Raw genomic sequence first — 22,596 nt, 5'->3', positions numbered from 1 at the left:
CTGGAGTTGGAAGGGAGTCAGGAATCCCAAGCAGGCGGGTGGCGTGCCCCTCCTCCTCCTCTCCAGCCTAGTGTGCCAGGGGAATTGGGCCAGCAACTATCTTGGGCCTGGGCAGGAACTGGAATCTTCCTAGGCTGGGCCCCAGGGACATTAACTCTTTGTGGGTCCCTGGAGGAGAGCAGTGATCACCAACAAGTCAGTGTCAGGCATCTCTGTGGTGCTCGGGGTTGATCTGGGTTCAGGAGAGGACCCTGACATTAATCTGGGCAGAAGACCCTTCACCCCACCCCAAAGAAAGGGTGGGAAAGTTTCTTGCATCTTTCACCTTACGCAGCGCGCAGAACGTTAAAACCAGGAGAGCTTTATGAAGTAGGGTACAGGATGCATGGGACTTAGAAGGAGAGGAGGAGGTGTGGAAAATGTGCAAACTGTAAGGGTCTCGGCTAAGCCTCTCCAGGGCGTCCGGCGCCAGCCTCCCCTCCCCAGCTCGCTGCCCAGCCAGGACCCCCAGCTGTCCCCTCAGGCAGCCTGCGACAGCTGAAGGGTGTGCGGGGGAGGGCACGGGGGTCCAGGCGGCGCTGGTCACACACTTGTCGCTGGCGCTCAGGGGCCCTGCTCCTCGCCCCTCCCCCCCAGAGGCTCCGCACTATTTTGGGTGGTGTAGACCCCGCCCCCACCTCCGACCGAGCCCTGGCTCTCCAGGCAGCTGGAGGGGTCGCTGCTCTGTTGGGGCTGCACCTCGGACCAGCGCCGCCGACGCCTCTGCAGACATGTCGGGCCGCTCGGTGCCACATGCCCACCCGGCCACCACCGAGTACGAATTTGCCAACCCCAGCCGCCTGGGCGAGCAGCGCTTCGGAGAAGGTACGGCACAGACGCCACCCCCTTGCCTCCCACCCCCACCTCCTGAAATTCTGGGCTGACCTCCCAGCCGTACTGGCCTCCACCCCACTCCGGGCTTAACTGAACTCCTGGGGCGAGCCATCTCCCACCCCAGACTCCCCCTCCACCCCGCCAAGCGGGGTTCTTGTCCCCTTGCTACTGACCTCGCTGCAGATGCCCTGCCCGCAATGCCCGGATACCTGCCCCTGTCCCCCTTGCTGTGCCTTCTTACTCCCCTTCTGTCCACCGGTCCCCGTTTGGGTTGCCCTCCTCCACCCCCATCTCATTCCCTGTCTCAGTCCCCTCTGTCCTGCTGCCACCTTGCAGCCCCTGCGTCCCCCTGCCTCCTTTGCCTACTTGTCCTGACTGCCCGGCTGCTCTTCGGGTCCTCATCTCCTGAGCTCCTCATTTCACCCTGTTCCCACCTCATTCTCCCTCATCCTGCCTCTTGCCTTCTCTCTCTGCCCCTCAGGCCTCCTGCCAGAAGAGATCCTGACCCCCACCCTCTACCACGGCTACTATGTCCGGCCCCGGGCCACCGGAGCTGGGGAGGGCAGCAGGGCAGGGGCCTCTGAGCTTAGGCTCAGTGAGGGCAAGTTTCAGGCGTTTCTGGATGTGAGCCACTTTACCCCAGATGAGGTGACCGTGAGGACTGTGGACAACCTGCTGGAGGTGTCTGCCCGGCACCCCCAGCGTCTGGACCGCCACGGCTTCGTGTCTCGAGAGTTCTGCCGCACCTATGTCTTGCCTGCCGATGTGGACCCCTGGCGGGTCCGCGCCGCTCTCTCCCATGATGGCATCCTTAACCTGGAGGCCCCTCGGGGTGGCCGACACTTGGACACAGAGGTCAATGAGGTCTACATCTCCCTGCTCCCTGCACCTCCTGATCCCGAGGAAGAGGAGGAGGCAACCGGAGTTGCGGCCTGAGTGCCATGGAGCCAGCATGGGCGAACCCCCTTCTACCTCCCACGGTGATATGAGCAGCTGCCCACCACCCCAGAGGTAGCGGCATCCTTGGGGGAAGGGAACAGTGCATGGCCCACAATGTATGGTTTGGTCCCTTGAGACGTGTCATAGCTTTGGTTTAGTTCTGGGTGGAGCTGAATAAACCCAAATCTCAGGGCTTTGTTTGTGCTGCTCCCTATTCTGTGGCCTGGACAATGGGATGGGCAGGGAGGGGGGGGGTCAGAGCCAGCTAGACAAAAAGCTCCTCAGTTAGATGTGCCCAACGTCACAGCACCCTGAGCTCACACTTGGATGCTGAGATCATACCCGGAAGCTGACCTGACTCCAGATCAAATTCCCAGCCATAATTTTCTCACAATGCAACAAAAGAGAGAGTGATCCTGGGAGGGAAAAGGGATATGCCGTCCAAACAGCCCAGAGGGCACTGTCTGAGCTGGTGATTAGAGACACAAAAACAAGGGTCTCCAGCCTGTCTGGCCTGTTTTGGGTAGGGGTTGGGAAAACAGTTTTAGGCTGGAGGGAGTTGCCTAAAGCCCTGTTTTCCCAGAGTAAGGTCAGTCCACTGAAAATGGCCTCTCATGCCGAGCGGTGGAGTATGCGTGCACAGGGCACAGACACCGAAGCCTCTCCACTTGTCACCAAACCACAGAGTCTCTCCAGCCTGTGCAATAGGGGAGGCTCATGAGAGAAAACATGTACATCCCAAAGAGAGGAATCGCTGAATCACCCACCCAATCCAAGACTAAATGCAGGGGTCTAGGGCTAACTGTGAGGTGATGATGGCCAGGGAACCCTCTGTTGAAAGCAGAGGGTTTTTTTCTTTCTTTCTTTCTTTCTTTTTTTTTATGTCAGAGAGAGAGCAAACACAAGCAGGGGGAGTGGCAGGCAGAGCAGGCAGAGGGAGAAGCAGGATCCCGGCCGAGCAAGGAGCCCGATGCCGGACTCGATCCCAGGACCCTGAGATCATGACCTGAGCCGAAGGCAGACGCTTAACCGACTGAGCCACCCAGGTGTCCCAATTGGAAGCAGAGTCTTAATACTAGGGACATGGTGTGTTCAGGAAAGTGTGGGTGTCTGGCTCTTCAATTACTCTCTGTTGTTCATGCACGTGTTTGATTTGAGGAGTGTCCAGAAGACCTCCTTGCCCCCAAATATACGTTTTACCAGGTTGTGGTGGACACCTGAAATTCTTCCATTAAAGTGGTTGATTCGGAACTTTTTTAGGTTACAGACCCATTTGAAAAACCTAGCAAAAGCAATAGATCCTCTTACCAGAAAAAATACACATGCTATCAAATTTGCCTTACAGTTTGAGTAGGTTCACATGGCTCTTGAGATCCATTCATATACCCCTCCCTAGGGATCTGTGGATTCCCAAGATAAGAGCCCTCACTCAAAGAATTCAATTCGTGGTTAAAGCATTACCCCTTATCAAAAATGAAAGCACGCCTCAGAGAAATAACTATTGATATATTTGTTTGTTCATCCATTCATTCAACAAATGTTTCTCAACCCCCAAGTAATACACTATGGTAGATGTACATTATAAACATAGATTTAAAAAAACATGCTCTTTTATTGTCTACTCTCAGGAACCTTAATCTAGTTGAAAAGAAAAAGAAACTAGAAAGGATCCTATTCAGACTTCAACCAGAACAACTTCCATTGATCTATTTTGGAATTGTTATGTTTATGTGAGCTTTATTTCAAAGAGAGGGTACCTTGGCTAGAAAAAAATGGAAACCTCTCATTTAGTCCAAATTCCCATACCACTCAAATTCTTTTACAACTCTTAGTCAACTTCCTCTTGGGACATTTTAAGTGACAGAGAACTTAGAACTTCATAAGTTCTTATTGGCAGTTCTTCATCAGAACTTTTGGGATGTATTTCCTATAAATTCTTCCTTCTATTGACCCCAAATCTTCATTTCAGTAACTTCTCCTCATTGGTCTGGTTATGTCCAGAAAATAAATGCAATCCTTCTTTCACTTGGGAGTCCCTTTCAGATATTTTAAAATAACCATCCCATCCTCTTAAGGCTTCTTTTCCCAAGTAAACATACCTAATTCTTTTAACCATATCTTATAGGACTTTTTTAAAGTTTATTTATTTATTTATTTATTTACGTAATCTCTACACCCAGTGTGGGGCTCAATCTCATGACCCCGAGATCAAGAGTTGCATGCTCTACTGACTGAGCCAGCCAGGCGTCCCTAGGACTTTCCAAACCACTTATCACCTAGACAACTTTCTCTTGAACACACTGCCTTTTGACAATGTAACTCGAAATTCAACATGTAGACCTAAAATTATTATTCCAATCACGGGCTGACTGGTACAGACTTCAGTGGAATCATCAACACCCTTGTTTATCACTCTAGAATTCCATTAATGCTGCTTCAGGTATATCAGGCTTTCTGGGTACCACAATACACTGTTGATTCCTTTGGAGTTTCTGGTCATAAAATCTCTTTGGTGTTTTCCTTTACCCATTACCTCTTTAAATTAGAGAAAGTGGCTGAAAAGGGACCAGATTGTGGAGGGCTTTGAGTGCCAGGCTAAGAGGTTTGGGTAGCAGGATGAAAATAATACAGTTAATGGTAGAATACAGAAGGAATTGCTGGGGAGAAGCATAGTTGTGAAGTAAGAGGCTAGTGCAATGATCCAGCGCAAGATAATAAAGTAAGGTGCTTTGCCATCTGACAAGTAGCTGAGAACAAGAAGTAATAACAAGAGGGGCATCTGGGTGGCTCAGTCGTTAAGCATCTGCCTTCGGCTCAGGTCATGATCCCAGGGTCCTGGGATCGAGCCCCGCATCGGGCTCCCTGCTCAGCGGGAAGCCTGCTTCTCCCTCTCCCGCTCCCCCTGCTTGTGTTCCCTCTCTTGCTGTGTCTCTCTGTCAAATAAATAAAATCTTAAAAAAAAAAAAAAAGAAGTAATAACAATAGCTAGGACTTAGTGAAAGCTTCCCACGTGAGCCCTGAAGACAAGCCTTGCGGGTTTCACAAATTCTCCCAGAGCCCATAGTTTCTACAGAGGAATTTACTCAACAGCAGCTTACTCGCTGGAGAGAATGGAATGAGTCTGACGTTGGGTTACTGGAAGGAGAAGCTGGGTTGAGGTGGGAGTGGAGCTTCTGTAGTTCTGTGCTGGCCATGAGGAAGTAAGTGATCAGGAAGTGCTGAGGCCATTCCAATCATAGAACCATATGATTTTTGACCAGAAAGGGGGTTAGGCAATGAGTTGAGTCTTCTCGCCCTCATAGAAAAAAGCGATTTGCCCACATTAAGCCCAAAAGCAACAGAGACTTAAAAGGAATCCATTTCCCTAAATTTAAGTTTCCAAGAGACTCCCATATTCAAACCCAGATTCTGGACAGGGATAATAAGAGACGGATACAGGATACCTTGAAAGCGAAACTCCATTAAAACTGAGTAGTGCTGGGGAAACATAAGTTAAGACGCTTCACTCCGTTATAGAGGATGTATTTCAACGACAGTGTGGGATAGTAGAGAAACACTTCCTAAGGAAACCCAGAGCTCTTTTCTATCTCACGTTTCTTTTCGCTGAAGCTCGAAGCTCAAAGTTCATGGCTTCATCAAAGCAGCTCCAAATACTGACGGTGAGATAGCTCTCACCTGGAGCCCCATGTGTGCTCCTCTACCCCTTGGCTGGGACCAGTCACCTGGGAATCACTCCAGCAGGTGGCTTCCAAAGTCCAACCTGCTGGGTTGAAATCTGACACTGACAGAGACTCCCCCGGAGCCGCTATTGAAAGCTAAACCAGGAACCAGGAAATGCACCAGCCTCTTTCTGTAGAAAAACAGCTGGGCTCCTCGGAGACAGAACACCATGGGAAACCAGCTCTGCTGTGGGGGAAGCTGGTGAGTAGGGGCAAAGGGTGGAGGGTAACGTCTCTGTTGGTGGACATGGGGGCCCAGAGAAAAAGGGAGAGCCTGCAGATAGTTCTCTACCAACCTCCCACTGCCACCTCCCTCTGCCTGGCACATCTCCGGGTGCCAACACCAGAGCATTACCTCTTTCTGGGTTCACTCCTTTCAGAAAGCCTCAGAAAACACAGCCAAGCCTGCTGACTGTTGAGGGGCCAGAGCCGGACTGGAATGGTGAATTGGCATGGTTTCTCTTTGTCTTCCTCACCTTTTGCTGCCTTCCCTTCTTCCCCAGATGATAATCATGGTTCTAGTGTTTGAGAGCTTACTATGCTCCAGGCACTTTTCAAACAATCTCTTCCCAACAATGCTGAGGGAGGTGGCCTTACAGCTGAGAAGCTGAGGCTCAGAGAAGTTAACTTGTCCCAGGTCACATGGCTAGTGAGGAACTAAACCAATATTCCAACCCAGGCCTGTATGACTTCAGAGCCCATACTTTTAGCCAGTATTATGATACTGCCTCCCAAATCAAGCAAATACACTTTGGAGAAATGTCATTTAAAAGGGCGGTAGTGGGGAGATGGAGAATATCCATGGACTATTTGAATATAGCTTTCACATTTACTTACCGTGTAGCCTTAGGCAAGTCCTGTAACTTCTCTTTTTCCTCATGTATACAATATAGATAACATGACCTATGTTGTTTAGATCACAGGATTGAAGAGCAGAGGATATGTGAAAGCCTCACAATAAATTATTTGTAGTGTTTTTACTGTTCTTTCCCAGAGGTGTAACGGCTCTAAACCCCCAGATCTGGTTTTACCTTGTTCACTGTTTTCTTAGCTAAACCTTCCAGGGGATAGCGGGGTTCGATCCCAGAACCCTGGGATCATGATCATCATACCTGGGGATGTCTTGAGGATGTCTTGCTCATGAAAAAAATCATCATTATATTTAGAGAAATAGATAAGGTACATTGAAAAGCACATGTGATTTGGAATTGGTACATTGGATTCCAGTCCTGTTCTTACTAATTTATTTATTAAACAAATATTTTAGTGAATGCCTACATGTACCAGGTATAATGACAGGAGTTGGACACTCATCCAACTGAGCCACCCAGACGCCCTGACATCCAAGAATTTCTACAGAAAGGCTGTCACAGCTTCTTCACTTCCTTTGTTCCAAGTTTTCATAGCCTTCATTTTTGGTTAGTTCTTCCTCTGACGGTGGTAATCACAGCAGCTTTTACTGATGCTCATTATACGTCAGGCACCTAACTGAGTAGTTTACATTTTTTATATAATTCCTCCAATAGTCCATGGGGTTTAGGTTCTATTATTATCCTCGTTTTATTAATAAGAAAATGAAAGCTTGAGGAAGCTAAAAACTTGCTGAAGTTCACACAGCTAGTCTGATACCCTCAGTCTGACTCTAGAGCCTGGCTAGAAACACTACCCCTGATATTCCAACCAAAACATATCTTTTTCCTCTTAAAATATTAGTAGGACCAGGGGTGCCTGGGTAGCTCAGTCAGATAAGTGTCTGACTCTTGGTTTCGGCTCAGGTCATGATCTCAGGGTCATGGGATTGCACCCCGCATTGGGCTCGTCGTGCTCAGCATGGAATCTGCTTCAGATTCTCTCTCCCTGTGCCCCTCCCGCTCACTCACTCTCTCTCTCTCAAATAAATGAAACCTTAAAAAATTTTATTTTTATTTTTAAAGATTTTATTTATTTATTTGACAGAGAGAGAGAGAGAGCGAGAGCAGGAACACAAGCAGCGGGAGTGGGAGAGGGAGAAGCAGGCTTCCCCCTGAGCAAGGAGCCCGATGTGGGACTCGATCCCAGGACTCTGGGATCATGACCTGAGCCGAAGGCAGACGCTTAACGACTGAGCCACCCAGGCACCCCTTAAAAAAATTTAAAGTACTAGTAGGACTGGATGTTGTTCTCCTCTGTTTCTCATTATCTCAATAAATTACAGAGACTTCAAGACAGTATATCAATTAAAGAGCTTTTTATTTTAAAATATCATTATTAGGGCACCTGGGTGGCTCAGTTGTTAAGCGTCTGCCTTCGGCTCAGGTCATGATCCCAGGGCCCTGGGATCGAGTCCCACATCGGGTTCCCTCCTCGGCGGGAAGCCTGCTCTCCCTCTCCCACTCCCGCTGCTTGTGTTCCTGCTCTCGCTATCTCTGTCTCTGTCAAATAAATAATAAATAAAATCTTTTAAAAAAATAAAATAAAATAAAATATCATTATTATTATTTATTATTATTTTCTGATTACAAAAGTGACACACATTCACTGTAGAAAATTTGGAAAATCCCAAAGAGCAGAAAATAAGAAGCAACCATAAATATTCTAAATATATTTATAGCAACCATAAATGATGGGTACATTTTAGTCTATTTCCATGTGATCCCTTTTTTTTTTTTGGTATACCTCAGAGTTACATTTATTCATGCCACAAAGGAAACAACATGTCTACAAGGGTACAGCGATGCTCCATGTTCCCAACTAACAGAGATTGCTGAGACTGATGTTCCATCTGATGTGTACTCCAAGTAAAGCTGATTAATGATGACCATGAGCAGGTGCAGGACTTAAAACTTTCAAAGCTTTCCTTCTTTTATCAGCAAGCCTGATTTTATAAACAGTGAAGCCCATTAACCCCGTTCCTACACAAATCTCCTGGTAAACTGGGGTATAGTAGGCCTTCACAGGGATCCAAACATTTTTAACAGGCTTTGAATCATCTCAGCACAAAACCCCTGGCTCAGGCGACCCCAACCCACACGGCCAATGACTCGGAAGGGTCACCTCCATGTAATCCTTTTGAAATGCCTATGTGCATAGGTTTTATCCCAAAACATGCTTTATTATCTTTTTATTAACTTAAAGAGTAAGATTCTCATGCTATTTGATGTTCTTCCAACATGTTTCTTAAATGGATGTATAATGGTCTATTGATTGGAGATGCCATTTATTTAGTCAGTTCCCAATGTTAGACATACAGGATATTTCCTATTTTTTGCAGTTGTAAATAAGACTACAATGAGCGTCCATATTTGTACCTGCTTATTTCTTAGGATATGGAGTTGCTGCATCAGAGGGTACATACTTTATGGTTAAGCCTCCTTATACTTTTTGTCAAGTGCATTCCAGGAAAATTGAGCCAATTTTTATTCATACTACCAATATAGGAGAATACTCATTTAGTTTCTGGAATTCTGAGCTAAAAATAAAATCCTATCAACTATGAGTCTAACAGAATATTCCATTTAGGTTGTGTCCAGCCATTGTATAGTATCCAACTTGGGAACAGGCTCCATTCACTAAAACTGGGTCGCCGAAATCTGTTGCTTTAGAATTTATGTTCTCTTTATCCATTTAAGTAGAAGTAAGTAGGAAAACAGTAGCAACAAGGGGCAAGGAATTGGAGGCTAGGATAAGGCTATGACTAGACAGAGGTTTAAAGGAAAAAAAAAAAAAAAGGAAAAGCTGAAGTGGCAGAAGTAGAAAGACCTAGAAGCTTTTCTTCTGAACTACCTGTAAACTTCAGATGGTGATTCTATCTGCTCTGAACTCAGCAGGCTGCATTAAAAGCAAAAGTCAAACCAAAACACAAACCTCTGTCAAATATGTGTGGGGAAAATCATGATTTTTTTCCACAGTAGTAAAATGGACATGATCTAGAAGTTTCCCTTCCTCTCTCTATCTCTTTCTTTTTAGTTAGCAAAAGGAGGAAATTTCCTTGTGGAGACAGAAGTCACACAGATAGGGTTGGCTCTGGTGAGAGTTTGGAAATGCACTAGCAAGAAAAAGCATCCAGAGTAAGCCCCAAACTATTCAGCCTATTTCCTCAGACAAGTGTTTTTCTCTGGCCATCAAACAGTTGACAATCACATAGACACACTGGCTCCACCGGGGACCCCAGGGGCTCCGAAATGAGCCTGTCCTACAGCTCAGAAATGAGGTCTGTCCTGCAGCGAGGACAAGGTAGCTGAGTCACTCACCAAATTCAGAGCTCCCTGTGCTGTGCATGTTAAAGGTTAAATATCTCTCACTTTCTCTGTTAATTAAAAACAAGGACAGGGAAGCAGGGAGGGAGATGACCTGTTAGAAAAGGGCTTTCAGGGGTCCTAATTTGTTAGCCCTGGTTGTGGCAGCTTCTGTGACTCCCAGAGTGAGAACCCCGTGTTAGCAGAGACCCTGGGGAAAAAAAAAAAAAGGCACCGAAGCTGCAGCAAGAGGGTCTCTGAATCCAGGAATATCCCATTATTTGGCAGGCTTCCCTTACCCTCTGCTGGGATTAGCCTGTTAGACAATCCCAGAATAGCCCTCAACCCAGCCATATCCCTGGCATGTTGTGCCTGGTTGCCTGAGGCTGTATTTTGGGTTTGGTTATGTCAGTTGTACCACTCCACCTTCCAGAACCATCCTTGTGGGAGAGATGTGGTACCCTTGATAAATGCTTTCAGGCTGACTTAGGGTGAATCTTTGTTAGAGGGAAGTGAGAGAAGGTCATCCCAGAATGTTAAAGAGGCCACAGAACAAATGGTGAAGGTGGGAAGACTGAGGCCAGGACTCTTACACGTGGGTGATCTGTGTTTCTTTTCACAGGAGCTGCCCACCAACTTCCCAGAGGAAAAAGAAACCAGGTAACTGGGTGTTGGGGGCAGGGGCTTGGAGTGGTCGAATTAGAGAAGAGAAGATGCTGGAACCAGTGTCTTTGGAAAGGGCATAAGGATGAAAAAGAGGAGTAGCCTTGGAAAGGGATAAAGGGAGATAGTACACCAGAGAAAATCTTCCGGGGTTCCAGACCAGCTCTGAAACTCTGGGTCTCATCCTTTCCATTATCTTAGTGGCAAGGTTGGTTGCTCATTCTTTCCTTCACCCAGCAAAAATTAACTGAGCACTTATAGTGTATGTGAGGCACTTTGCTGGGTCCCGAGGAGGCAGAGAGGCACACTATCTTGGTCCTCGAAGAGCTCAAAATCAAGTTTGAGAGACTTGTTTACATATAAACAAGTAACTGCAATGCAATCTACTAGTGCTATAATAGATTCACACTCATACCGTGGGAGAATGGGAGAAAACACCAATGTCGAAGGACTAATATAGCAAGTTCTCAAGCTGGAAGAGGAACAGAGAGGAAAGGGTAGGCAGTGGAATTATCTCTTGCAGAGGAAGGAAGGATGGAAGGATGGAAGGAAGGAGGGAGGGAAGGAAGGAAGGAAAAGGAAAGGAAAGGGAAGGGAAGGAAAGGAAGGGGGAGGAAGAAAAGGAAGGGGGAGGAAGGAAGGAAGAAAGAAAGGGAAGGAAGGGAAGGAAGGAAGGAAGAAAAGAAGAAAGAAAGAGAAACAGGAAAGAAGAGGCTGAGTTAATTGAAAGTGACTGATTGGTGTGGCTGAGCACTTACCACATTGCACTGTAATAGTCTGTATACACATTTGTCTCCCCTAGTAGACTGTAAGCTCCCTGAGGCAGAGAAAATAGTCTGCTCATCCTTCTAGCCCCAGAATGTGGCACACAGCCTGGCAAAAAATGGGCTCTCAACATGTATTTGCTGCACTGTGTCAGGGGCCGGTGAAAAATGAGGCTGGAAGATATTATGGGCAGAGCATGTGAGGAGTTTGGATGTGGGAAGGGCAGCAGTGAAAGAGGTGAGAGCAGAGCCAGGGAGATTAGTTAGAAACCCACCATAATAGTTTAATGGAGATTCAAAGAGGGCAATCTCAGTAGAGACAGGGAAGAGAGGATGAATTTAAGTTGGCTTTCTTCCTTTCAGGGAGCCGAGCAGGACGGGCTCTGAAGCAGCCAAAGCAGCAGAACAGGGCAAAGGTAATGACAGGCCTCTGGCCCTTCCAGGGGGCTGCTCAGACATGTGATCTGAGGACTCAGCTTTTTCACCCTGCCACACATCTCCGTTATCTTGAACCAGAACTTGCTGGTTCCGCCCCACAAAGGAGCAAAGGGGTCGGTCAGAATTGCAGACCCTGCTTTGTGGGTGAGGGGCAAAAGCAAGCCAAGAATCTCCCTTAATGCTGTCTGTTTCTTGCAGGCCTGTGACACAAGAGGACATATTTGTGAACAGGTGTTAGAGAAGCCCACGTCTCAGGAGAGGAGTCGAGGCCTCAGGTTGAAGGAGAGCAGCTTACATTATGCAGACATTCAAGTGTGCAGCTCTACCCAGCCACGCTCTGCTCTGGAGGTGAAGAACCTGCAGTTTGAAAATGCTACGCAGTACGCAACCCTTCGCTTCCCCCAGGCCACATGCCATTATGACAGCAAGAACGGGACCCTAGTGTGAGCGCTGGGGAGGACAGACCTGTTTCCATCATTTTACCACTACTCCCCTGGGGAGACTCTGCACTGGGGAAATGGCTGGCAGCCCAGAGATGCCTGCCACGTTTTAAAGAACTCCAGAGCCCTTGTGAGTGCCCCCAGTCTTGGCCCCTCCCCTAGGCCTATCTTTTACTTGCCACCATTAGCTTGGAGTGGTATTTGGGTTAGCTAGGGGTGGATGGAGTTCCACAAAATGAGGGGGGCTAGGATGAGGGCGCAGGAAGTTTTTTGACCCCTTCCTTTGCTCCTGCTTTCAAGAAAAGTGCTTATAGGACAGGTTACCCCGGCACTTGAGCTGATTTTGTTGGGCTTAATTTAGTGGTGTCTCTTTTACACACCTTAAACTCCAAAGCTGAAGAAGGAGAGGTGCTCTGGAAAAGCATTCTGAGTTCTTGTGCACAGCCCCCAGAGCTGGCTTGGGCAATTCCTTCGGTGGTTGGGTCAAGGGTCCCAGAACCTCAACAGACAAACGAGGGCAAGGGCTGAGACGTGGAGGAAGCGATCTCTGACCATCGGTTACGAATACTTCAAGTCATTGACAGCACTGCATGGCCCGGAAACTCCCCTTGGTTGGATCGTTGGCTCTCGCAGGTGCGGAGCCGCTAGGATCAATAAATCGCATAAGGAACATGCCTGGTGCTTTTCCGGGGTGGGGGTCTGCAGGCTCTACGTAAGCGAAGCCCTCAGCCTGAGGGCAGCCGGGAAATCCAGACACTTCGCGCGCGGGACCCCACAGGCCTTGGCTGGGGCGGAGCGGGGCTCTGGTTTGGACGCCCAGGAGGCGGGTTTCCATCTACAGAAGGCGGAGCTCCCTGGGCCAGTCCTGGCATTCAGGGGGCGGGGCGGCCTCGGCCCGCAGGAGGCGGGTCAGGGAGGTAGGGGGCGGGGTCAAGGCCTGCTGGGGTTGCCGTCTGGGCCGTAAGGAGGCGGAGCCGGCCAAGGAAGGGGCGGGGCCTAGGTTGTCAGGGCCTGGCTCGCGCGGGCTGGAGGTGGGCGGGGCCGGGCGGGGGCCGGCCTCCGCGTCACCATGGCATCGGGAACGCAGCGGCGACGCCGTAGCAGGAGGAGGCAGAGCTCAGAAGGGCTGGGGACAGAGATGCTGAACCAGACACACCGATGATTTAAGAGGTAGGTGCTGAAAGCGGGGGAAGGGAGGGCGGGGGGGGGGTGCCTGGAAAATATACTTACCACTGGTTGAGCATTCAGATCAGAAAGAGGGACACACCGAGGGGTGAGATGGGGGGGGGGCGTTGCTGGAAAGAAGGAGGCGGAAGTTTCAGGTTCTGAGCCGGCTCTGAGCCTTACATGTTCTTAGGGTGAAGTTCCAGATTCAGACTTTCAGAGCTTGGAGTAGTAATGCACGTCCCCTTTCAGTCTGTATGCCATCCTTCCCAAATACCGATGCCCATCGATTTATCCCTAAGAGGGATGATTCCTTAGGACGGACACAGTACTGAGAATGGAATCACAGCGCAAAATAGTTGGTAAATCATAGTATCGACTTCATAGAATGTGAGTATTTAAAACACTTGGAACAGTGCATAGTATGTAGTCAAATGTAGGCTGCCATTATCATCATTATCATCGTTTTCCTGGCCTGTTCTCTGGCGTACACCTAGAGCAAGTGGATTCGGAAGAAGTGGCTAGAAAACTGCCTCCACTCCTAATTGGCAGAGCAACTCCCTAGCCTGTTTACTATTAGCTGGGGTGTAATACCATGAACTTTATTTCCAACAGTTATTTACTATGACGGTCCGATAAGATGATGTAGGTGATAACACTTTGTAAACTCAAAGTGCTATGTAAAAATTTTTGCCTTAAAATATAAATGCAGACTTTCTAGGTTAAAATGGAATTGCTGAGGATGAATGGAAGTGCCCATAAGCAGAGCTCCCAGTATTTGTCTTGATAGTCTTCAGAATTCTTACTGTGGTCATTTACTGATAATCTTAGGGAAGAGGGAAAATGCATTGTTGGTTGACTGATAGGGAAGCATTGCTCTTTACTTTATTACTATTAAGCCTAAGTGGCTAGTTTTTAAAATACCCCTGGGATAGTCCTGTTATGATGATAGTATCTTTGGCTGGACTTCCTGCTAACCAGGGTCCCATTTCTGAAACTTCTTGATGACATAAGTTGATAGATTTGGGGCAGGGGACTGACACTACTAGATTGGTTTAGCTCTGGAATTTTTTTTCCTGTCCTGTATTTTTGTACATTCTCCCTCTTCCTATTTTAAGGTGGCCCTGATCCGGCTTTTCTAGGGACTCTGAAGATGGGGACTCAAGTGGTTAGGAGACTCTGTAACTCCCTGCTGCCAGCAGAGCCCTCTGTAAGTTTCTGGTGTACTGTTGAAAGGAGTGTGATGACATTAATGGAATTTTGGTACAGTTCCACAACTGGGGGATTTCTTCGTCAAGACTCAGATCCTGGAACAAAATTGTCATGTATTTGCTTTCTTTTCTTGCTTCCCCTTCTTGTAGAAATTCTATCTCCCTTGATTCATTATTAATAAAATCAGGGAGAAGTTGAAAAATTATAGCAATTAATCAGAATATATGCAGTTTAAAAGATTTAAATAATGCATGTTAATTATAGGGCATTTGGGAAATATTGCAAACCATGATTTTATTTATTTTTTTATTTTAATTTTTTTAAAGATTTTATTTATTTATTTGAGAGAGAGGGAGGGAGAGAGCATGAGCAGCAGGGAGGGGCAGAGGGAGAGGGAGAAGCTGACACCCCACTGACCCAGGTGCCCCTAAAACAAACATTTTAACAATTAACAAACATTAAGTTTTAAAAAAAGCGAGAATCAAGTGGTGCCAGGGTGGCTCAGTCGGTTAAGCATCCAACTTTTGATTTTTGCTCAGGTCATGATCTCAGGGTCATGAGCTCCAGCCCTGCATTGAGTTCCACACTCAGTGGGGAGTGTGCTTCTCTCCTTCTCCCTCTGCCCCTCTCTCTGCTTGTGCTCTCTCTCTTTCTCTCTCAAATAAATAATAAGTAAATCTTTAAAAAAAATGTTTGTTTTATTACAAATGTTTGGTAAACATTATAATGGTTCTAATTTTCTTGACAATTTTTCTGTTTGTTCAACTTTTAGATTCCCCTCCCCCATTGTAAATAACAAATTGATTTCCTCATTTAAGACTTTTTTTTTCTTAGAATCAGGTTCCAGAAGTAGAATTCCTAGGTCAAAGGAGGTGAACATTTTAAGTAATAAGTTACCTTTTAAAAGAAGAATCCTGGTATCAAATTATATATACATCTTCCAAAAGGCAGAAGGTCATCAGCTGAGAGATAGAAGGGTTCTTGGTAGAAATCTGGCTACCTCTTGCAATGAGACCTTAGGTCCTGCAGAAAGATTATTTCATGATAGTGTGGTTAGTAATGTGGAGCCCTAACATATTATGAATTGGCAGTCCAGAGGCATGGGGGCTTGTGTAGTGCTTACACAGTAGAGACATTCAAGGGTCACTTCTAAAATATCCACCAGATGTCGCTAGTCTTAATCTCATTTTTACCTTAGGATAACCGGCTGATGACTTTTGAGATGTGAATTTCAAAAATTCATGTAGAATGTATTTGCATATCTGCCTAAGTACAGTTTATATTAAGCACTAGCATCTGGTGATTACTTTGGCAACATCCTACTCTAGGCCCTTACCATTCTGTCTCTTTTTCCCTTTTTCTTCCCACCCAGTCTGTCACACTCACCCTGTACACTCTATCCCCAGATACTAATATTGGATTCTTAGTTTTACTAGTCTTACTATTCTTTCTTTCAGTCTTGTTTCTTGCCTCTGTGTGTATTCATGTATTTATGTGTAACTGTGAGTTCCTTAAGTTTTTTTGCTAAAAGAATGGGATCTGGCATATAATGACATATAATAGGCACTCAATATATTTAGTGAATGTTTAATGAAAAAATGCATTGATGAAGTAGAAGAAAATATAGAAGGCTACCAGAAATTACTTATATTTGTCTTGGAAATACACTGAAAGAGACAAAGATTCCTACTTCTAAATTAACTAGAATTAAATGCTAAGTGATATAGAAAATGCTATGACCTTTGAATTATAAAAAGAGGAATATTCATTCATTCAGCCAGGATTTATTGAGCATCTACTATGTGTCAGGAAACATTTTTGGTTCTGGAGATAAACCAGATAAACCAGTAACAAAACATACAAAATTCCCTGCTCTCATGGACCTTACTTACATTCTGGGCAGGGAGATACTGACAATAAGCAAACAGACAAGTAAATATAGAATACACAAGACAGTGATGAATGCTAGGAAGAAAAATACAAATAAATTAGGCAAAGAGGAATGGGAGTGCCTGGGTGAAGGGGTGCTGTCATTTTATTTATTTTTATTTATTTATTGTTTTTTAAGTAGGCTCCACACCCAGGGTGGAGCCCAATGCAGGGCTTGAACTCACGATCACAGGATCAAGACCTGAGCTGAAATCAAAAGTTTAGGCTGAGCCACTCAGGTGCCCTGGGTATTGTCATTTCAGATAGGGTAGTCAGAGAAGGCTGAACAGGTAAAAGTGATATTTGAGCAGAAACCTGAAAAAAGAATAGGAATGAACCATGGGTTATCTAGGACTTGAGTATTTGAGACAGATTAAGATCAGATCTGCCTTGATTTTAAGAAAACTAAAAGTGGTCAGAGGAGTTTTATGAGGAAGCATAACTTGAACTAGGCATAGTAAAGATTTGAGTAGCAGAAGTGTGGGACATTGTAGGCAGAAGGACAGTGGTGAAGGCATGGGAGGTTAAAATGAGCCCTGGGAACGTGTGAGACAGAGAGGGGCCTGCTAGGCAATTTGGGAGAGCATAGGCAATTTGGGAGAGGGCCTTAAGAGTGGGGCATGAGGAATTTATATCTGACAAGAAAAAGGAGTGTTTGAGAACACTTGACCATTTGAGCAGGAGGACGAATGCATTGTGGCAGTAAGATTAACGCTGGCAGAAGAGCCAGGAGACAGAGAACAGTTTAGGAGCCAGGACACGTTTGGGGCCTTTGGCAGTAGATGTGAGCCCTTTTGTGTACATTTATGCTGATGTCTCTAAAGATAAATGCAGTAGAAATTGTAAACATATGTTACAGCCAAGAAACTTGCTAATGTGTGAAAATAGAAAAAGATTAAGAAATTATTTCAGAGTCATTTAAAATATTTCCATTGACAATTTTAATTATCTGTTTATTCAGACCATCTTTCTGCTTCTTTATAGTCATTAATGATTGCCCACGATAGATGTATTAAATTGACATAGGTGTGAATTTCACACATTTCCACATAGGGAGAAGTCACAGTCAATATTTTCACCGAATGACAGTGCTATTTAAGGCTTACTTAGGCAAACATATTATTGTCTGTATGAATATAAGTGATGAATGAGTTTGCCAGTGTTTCCTCCACTCATTCATTCATGCATTCAACTAAGAACATTTACTGAGTACCTTTTATGTCTCAAGCATCATATAAAAGTATTGATTGCATAATGATTAAGAACCTGGACTTTGGGGCGCCTGGGTGGCTCAGTTGTTAAGCAACTGCCTTCGGCTCGGGTCATGGTCCCAGGGTCCTGGGATCGAGTCCCATATCGGGCTCTCTGCTCTGTGGGAAGCCTGCTTCTCCCTCTCCCACTCCCCCTGCTTGTGTTCCCTCTCTCGCTGTGTTTTTCTCTGTCAAATAAATAAATAAAATCTTTAAAAAAAAAAAAAAAAAAGAACCTGGACTTTGGCTTCACCACTTAGCTAATTACTTATCCTCCAGACCCCTCTTTCTTCATCTGTAAAATGGGGATAATAAAAAACCCCTACTGTTTATAGTAATTGTGACCATCAAATGAGCTAATGTATGTGAGTGCTTAGTATAGGGCTTGGCACATAGTAGAAGTTCAATTTTGCTATCATTATGGTTGTCTATAGATATTTGGGTAGCTTTTAGTTGGTGAGGGAAGTATCTGTGCCATTACTGTTAAAATAATATAGGACCGAGGAGGTCTGGTATAATTTCAGAAATCAGGCAGCGTGGCAGAGATAGGCAAAAAGTGGCTAGTTTGGACCCTTTGCCTCTCCTCACAGGCAGAGTGAATGACAAGCCAGAAGTGGTGGGAGTGGTTCTAGCTACCTGGACTAGCTCTCAGTTTCCCCCTGTTCTAGCACTACAGGATGCAGATCATTGTCCTCGTTATTCCTGGTTCTTTTAGCTAACCCACTTACCCTCCCAGCTCTTATGCTGATGTGACAGCAGAGCGAGATGGGGCAGATGGAGGGAACAGTAAATGTTAGTGCTGCTTAGAACTAAAGCTCAGTTCTTCACCTGGGCTATTTGGTAAGGCAGACCATGATAAATATAGTGAGCACATCTTCTGAGCAAAAAAACCCCCTAGAGATTATATGCTCCAACAGGAATTTTGTGCTTTTTCCAAGTGTGAGAGGCAGTCTATATGTGAAAATATTATAATTTTTGTAACATTTCAATAATTGTATGGGGAAAATGGCACAGAATATTATGAAATGTGGGTACTATCTAAATTTAAATGAATTAAAATTAAATGCTACTTAAATTTTAGTCCTGCATTTGCATTAGCCACATTTTAAGTGCTTACTAATCACGTGTGGCTAGTGGCCACTGGATTGGATGGCACAGATAATAGAACACTTCCACCATCATAGAAAATTCTATTGCATACCACTACTGTAGGATATGTGGTTGATATAATTACAGATTTCTAGGGAATAGTGCAATTGTGGACCATATGCCCTATAATAAATCTTGTATCTGTTCACCACAGTTCCCTCCAGCATGCTGTGAGCCTCAGAGGCATTTGGTTCAGATCTTAGCTCTCATATTGATTTGCTGAGTTCATGTAAATAGCTCTCCTAGTCTTCATTCCTCCATGTGTGTCAAATATCTTTTTTTTTTTTTTAGCTTTAAAATCCAATGATTTAATGAGTCTTTTCCTAGGAATATTGAGCTCACAGGTCTTACTTGGATAAAGGACTTGTTCTTTGAGAAACAGTGACCTTTTGCCATATAACTATCAGCAGGACCTCCCTCTGATGTTTCAAATACTTACTTTGTCCAAAGCATGATGGGCCAGCAACCAATCAGAATCCTCTATCCAGGGACCCACCAACTGGGTGTTTTGGTTTTGCATCACTATGCATGTAGATGTGTTGCATGCAATTTTATGTTGTTGGAAGTTTCGTGCTTCTCTTTTAAAAGGGCCTTGTTGCATTAACATGGGTTAGTGACTCACCTGATCGTATTACCATGAGCTGTGGTCATGGCAAGGGGAATTCTTGGCAGTTAAATTCCCCAGTTACGAAGGACAGTGCTTTTCTGATTCATGGGCTGATCAGGTTCAGTTTTATTTGGTGCCATGGCTTTTCCCCAGCCTTTGTCAGAATTGAATACAGAGCATTCAATCAGCACCAGCCATGGAACACCTCTGGTGGCCTTCTGCTTCCTGCTTGCTGTGGTTGGGGTGGGAGGTGTGTCTTTCTTATAAGTATCATTGTGTTTAGCAGCTTTAGACATTCAGGCAATATGTTGCTAGTTCTGGATGCTCCCTACCAAGTTTCTTTTTAAGTGAGCTGAGGAGCTGAGGAGGAGGTCATTAGGTTGAAAAGAAATGTTTCTGACTTTTCCTCCTAAGGTACCAGTGGGTATTTGGGGAAGAAATTTGGGCCTTCTGCAAAATCATAAGTGTAGGGTCCCAGATCCTCAAACTGCCTTTATTACTGACCAGCTGTGTCCTTGGGCAAGGCCCTGACCTTCTTTGAGCCTTAACATTCTGTAAATCCTTCCCCTCCATCTGGGATCACGAGGTGTAATATAATATGGGTGTTCTTTCAGCTTCCAGTTTCCCTATAGAAACAAGAATGTGCACTGAGAGTACAAATGACTAGTAGTCCTAAAAATAAATAAGCAAGGCTGTGACTTGAATAACTAGAAACAGAGGGGAATAGCTCTCTATTTCATTTGGGGAAGCTTTTACCTAACTCTTTCAAATACTCCAGGGCATTTTTGTAGTATTTATTTTATTTTATTTTTCAAAATATTTAAATTTTGGTTAACATATAGTGTAATATTGGCTTCAGGAGAATTTAGTGATTCATTACTTACGTATAATACCCAGTGTTCATCGTAAAAAGTGCCCTCCTTAATACCGATCACCCATTTATCCCACCCCCCACCCACCTGTAGTGTTTATTTCTTTTTTTCTTTAAAGATTTTATTTATTTATTTGACAGAGACACAGCGAGAGAGGGAACACAAGCAGGGGGAGTGGGAGAGGGAGAAGCAGGCTTCCCGCGGAGCAGGGAGCCCGAGGCGGGGCTCGATCCCAGGACCTCGGGATCATGACCTGAGCAGAAGGCAGACGCTTAAGGACTGAGCCACCCAGGCGCCCTTGTAGTGTTTATTTCAATTAAAACCCATTTAATTCATTTAAAGCTCACTAAAAATATGGGCTTTACCTTTTAGCAGTTATTTTTTGTTATTTGTTTGTTTTAAAGATTTATTTATTTTAGAGAGAGAGCGACAGAGCAGGGGGAAGGTGCAGAGGGAGAGAGAATCCTGAAGTGGACTTCTCCCTGAGGAAGGGGGTAGGCCGTGGCGGGGCTCCCTCGCAGGACCCTGAGATCATAACCTGAGCCTAAATCAAGAGTCCGCGGCTCAACCAACTGAGCCACCCAGGCGCCCCTTAGCAGTTATTTTTAAAAGAAATACAGATATTTTGGGTAAAGCCTTGGTGATCCTTGGTTTCCCCTTGATGTTTCTGTTATGATCCTGTGGTATTTCTTTACCACTATTTCTATTAAATGTGTTCTAATACTGTTAATAACTAAAGCTCTATCCTCTTTTACCCCCCTCTCCTTCTGGTGGTTCTTCTCTTTCTCTCTCTCTTTTTTCTCTGTCCCTTCTGCTTCCCCTTCTTTAGTCCAGCCTCACTGTCCAGGCCCCTTACGGAAAAAGGTTGCTGTTTTCAGCTAGTCTGGGAGAAAAAAAATCCCGATTCACTCCCCGTCCCACCCGTCTTGTGGTGGAGCGTTGGGCCTTAAACCAGCAGAACGTGTGTGTGCGCGCGTGTGTAGCGCGCGTTCACGCCGGTACTCCCGCCTGCGGGCCCGGTGTGTGAGCTCGTGCGTGGCTGCAAGCGCATGCAGACGCCGGCTCGCCCGCCGGTGTGTCGAGTGTATGTGTGTGCGCTCGCGCGGATGTGTGTGCGCAGCGCGCGCGCACACATACCCGCACGCCCGCCGGGGGCCTGGTGTGTAGGTGTCTGCAGTGTAGGCACACACGCCCGCCCCCAGCCCGGTGTATGTGTGTTGTGCGGACAGAGAGAGAGAGAGAGAGAGAGAGAGAGAGAGAGAGTGTGTGTGTGTGTGTGTGTGTGTGTGCGGTGCGCGCGCACACCAGCCCGCCCGCGCGCCCGCGGTGCTCCCCCTTACGGACTCCTGGCCGGGGGCTGCCAGCCAGCGCCCCTCCACCCTTTGCGCGCCCAGCTGTTTCTATAGGAACCGCGACAGCGCCTGGGCCCCTCCGGCGAGGCCCGGCGCGAGCATGCCCAGTGGAAGGCGCTAGTTTGGCTCGGGTCTAGGTTTGCAGTGAGTGAGTGGCCTGCGGGACTCCGGAGAGATCCCCATGAGCTGAGCAGAGTCTTTGTGTGCGGAGGGAGGAGGCGGCGGCGGCCGCTGCCTGGCCTGGAGACCCCGCCCGGGGAGCCCCCGCCAGGAACAATGCTTGCCTGCCTGACCCGGGGGAACTTACTGGACGTCCTGCAGGAGGGCTTCAATGAGGTAACTGTCTGCTCCTCCCACTCCCAGCTCCTCTCCCCCCAGCGCCTCCCGCCTAATCTCTGGAAGGGTTCCCCGCCCCCATCCTCAGGGGGACCCCAGATCACTTCCCCCGCAGAGCCCTAAGGGGCCAAGGTGGTGGGTACGGTGCAGACGAGATGGCTAACGGGGAGAAATCTGAAGGGCCGCCTGCCTCCAGTTCCCCTGAGCGATGCCCTTCCCTGGGGGCTTACCTGAGCCCAACAGACAGGACCAAAAACTCAGAGGTCATCTCCTTCCAAAAGAGGTGGTCTCCACTCTTCCCGGGGATTCTCCCCAAGAAAATCCCCAGGGAAACCCGGCATGTATGGCAAGAGTGCTCGTTGTATTTCAGGATCTAACTGGCTGGGCCAAGTTAGGGGTGGGGTGGAATTGCATTGGTGGAAAGTTTGAGAGAGTTAAGGGTGACTAGGTGGTCCACATGAAGTGCTCTCTTCGTGTTTATATCTCTTTCCATTTTCCGGGCAGTGGATTTCTTCACAACCAAGGGCATGGTTGGCAGACAGGACCTAAGAGGAGAGAGGTTGCTTGAGTTCCTGGCCCCGTTCAGGGGAACCAGCATTTGCTCCCTTCTGTGTGAGAGTAGGGGGGCTGGACCGTCGATCTGACCGGCAGTATGGGCCAGGACTGGCTGGGGGT

The 22,596-nt window shown here is 46.5% G+C and overlaps 3 protein-coding genes and 1 long non-coding RNA gene across 10 annotated transcripts in view; 3 read left to right on the top strand and 1 right to left on the bottom strand.

Moving 5' to 3' along the window:
* Positions 1 to 63: 63 nt before the first annotated feature.
* HSPB2 (heat shock protein family B (small) member 2) lies at positions 64 to 2,006 on the top strand. The gene is made up of 2 exons (XM_045895057.3): positions 64 to 864; positions 1,355 to 2,006. The coding sequence occupies exons 1-2, from the start codon at positions 771 to 773 to the stop codon at positions 1,807 to 1,809; spliced, it is 549 nt and encodes a 182-aa protein (XP_045751013.1). The 5' UTR covers positions 64 to 770; the 3' UTR covers positions 1,810 to 2,006.
* Positions 1,826 to 12,876, top strand: CUNH11orf52 (chromosome unknown C11orf52 homolog). 2 transcript variants are annotated; one of them, XM_045895059.3, is made up of 4 exons: positions 1,826 to 1,884; positions 10,368 to 10,405; positions 11,536 to 11,588; positions 11,809 to 12,875. In XM_045895059.3, the coding sequence occupies exons 1-4, from the start codon at positions 1,826 to 1,828 to the stop codon at positions 12,055 to 12,057; spliced, it is 399 nt and encodes a 132-aa protein (XP_045751015.3). In that variant the 3' UTR covers positions 12,058 to 12,875. The 2 variants fall into 2 exon arrangements, with proteins under 2 accessions (XP_045751015.3, XP_045751016.1); XM_045895060.3 differs by lacking the exon at positions 1,826 to 1,884 and adding an exon at positions 4,589 to 5,733 and having other exon boundaries at positions 11,809 to 12,876.
* LOC123857818 (uncharacterized) lies at positions 12,582 to 22,223 on the bottom strand. Its single transcript, XR_006793964.2, has 4 exons — positions 22,152 to 22,223; positions 15,324 to 15,449; positions 13,281 to 13,545; positions 12,582 to 12,694 (listed from the first exon to the last, which is right to left on the bottom strand). It is a non-coding gene; the product is annotated as an uncharacterized LOC123857818 (long non-coding RNA).
* DIXDC1 (DIX domain containing 1) overlaps positions 21,512 to 22,596 on the top strand; it is a 59,815-nt gene continuing 58,730 nt past the window's right edge. For 2 of the 6 annotated variants that reach the window (XM_054512305.2, XM_045895049.3), the window contains exon 1: positions 21,542 to 21,921. In XM_054512305.2, the coding sequence (XP_054368280.1) occupies positions 21,862 to 21,921 (60 nt within the window). In that variant the 5' untranslated portion in view covers positions 21,542 to 21,861. Of the gene's footprint in view, positions 21,922 to 22,596 lie in introns of all 6 variants that reach the window. The other 4 variants (XM_045895050.3, XM_045895052.3, XM_045895056.3 and 1 more) reach the window with 3 other exon arrangements.

The sequence above is a fragment of the Mirounga angustirostris genome, unplaced genomic scaffold (assembly GCF_029215605.1).
Source record: "Mirounga angustirostris isolate CCGP_5_RB_7025 unplaced genomic scaffold, mMirAng1.0.hap1 SCAF_13, whole genome shotgun sequence".
NCBI lineage: Eukaryota > Metazoa > Chordata > Mammalia > Carnivora > Phocidae > Mirounga > Mirounga angustirostris.
Note: the sequence above shows the minus strand (reverse complement) of the source record. Positions and strands in the feature narration are given on the sequence as shown.

What these genes read in the sequence shown, in the direction of transcription:
- HSPB2 (XM_045895057.3), top strand. Translation starts at nt 771, where the DNA reads ATGTCGGGCCGCTCGGTGCCACATGCCCACCCGGCCACCACCGAGTAC. An exon ending in CGAGCAGCGCTTCGGAGAAG is followed by an intron (nt 865 to 1,354) that starts GTACGGCACAGA and finishes TCTGCCCCTCAG; the next exon opens with GCCTCCTGCCAGAAGAGATC.
- CUNH11orf52 (XM_045895059.3), top strand. Translation starts at nt 1,826, where the DNA reads ATGGGCGAACCCCCTTCTACCTCCCACGGTGATATGAGCAGCTGCCCA. An exon ending in AGCTGCCCACCACCCCAGAG is followed by an intron (nt 1,885 to 10,367) that starts GTAGCGGCATCC and finishes TTCTTTTCACAG; the next exon opens with GAGCTGCCCACCAACTTCCC. An exon ending in CCAGAGGAAAAAGAAACCAG is followed by an intron (nt 10,406 to 11,535) that starts GTAACTGGGTGT and finishes TCTTCCTTTCAG; the next exon opens with GGAGCCGAGCAGGACGGGCT.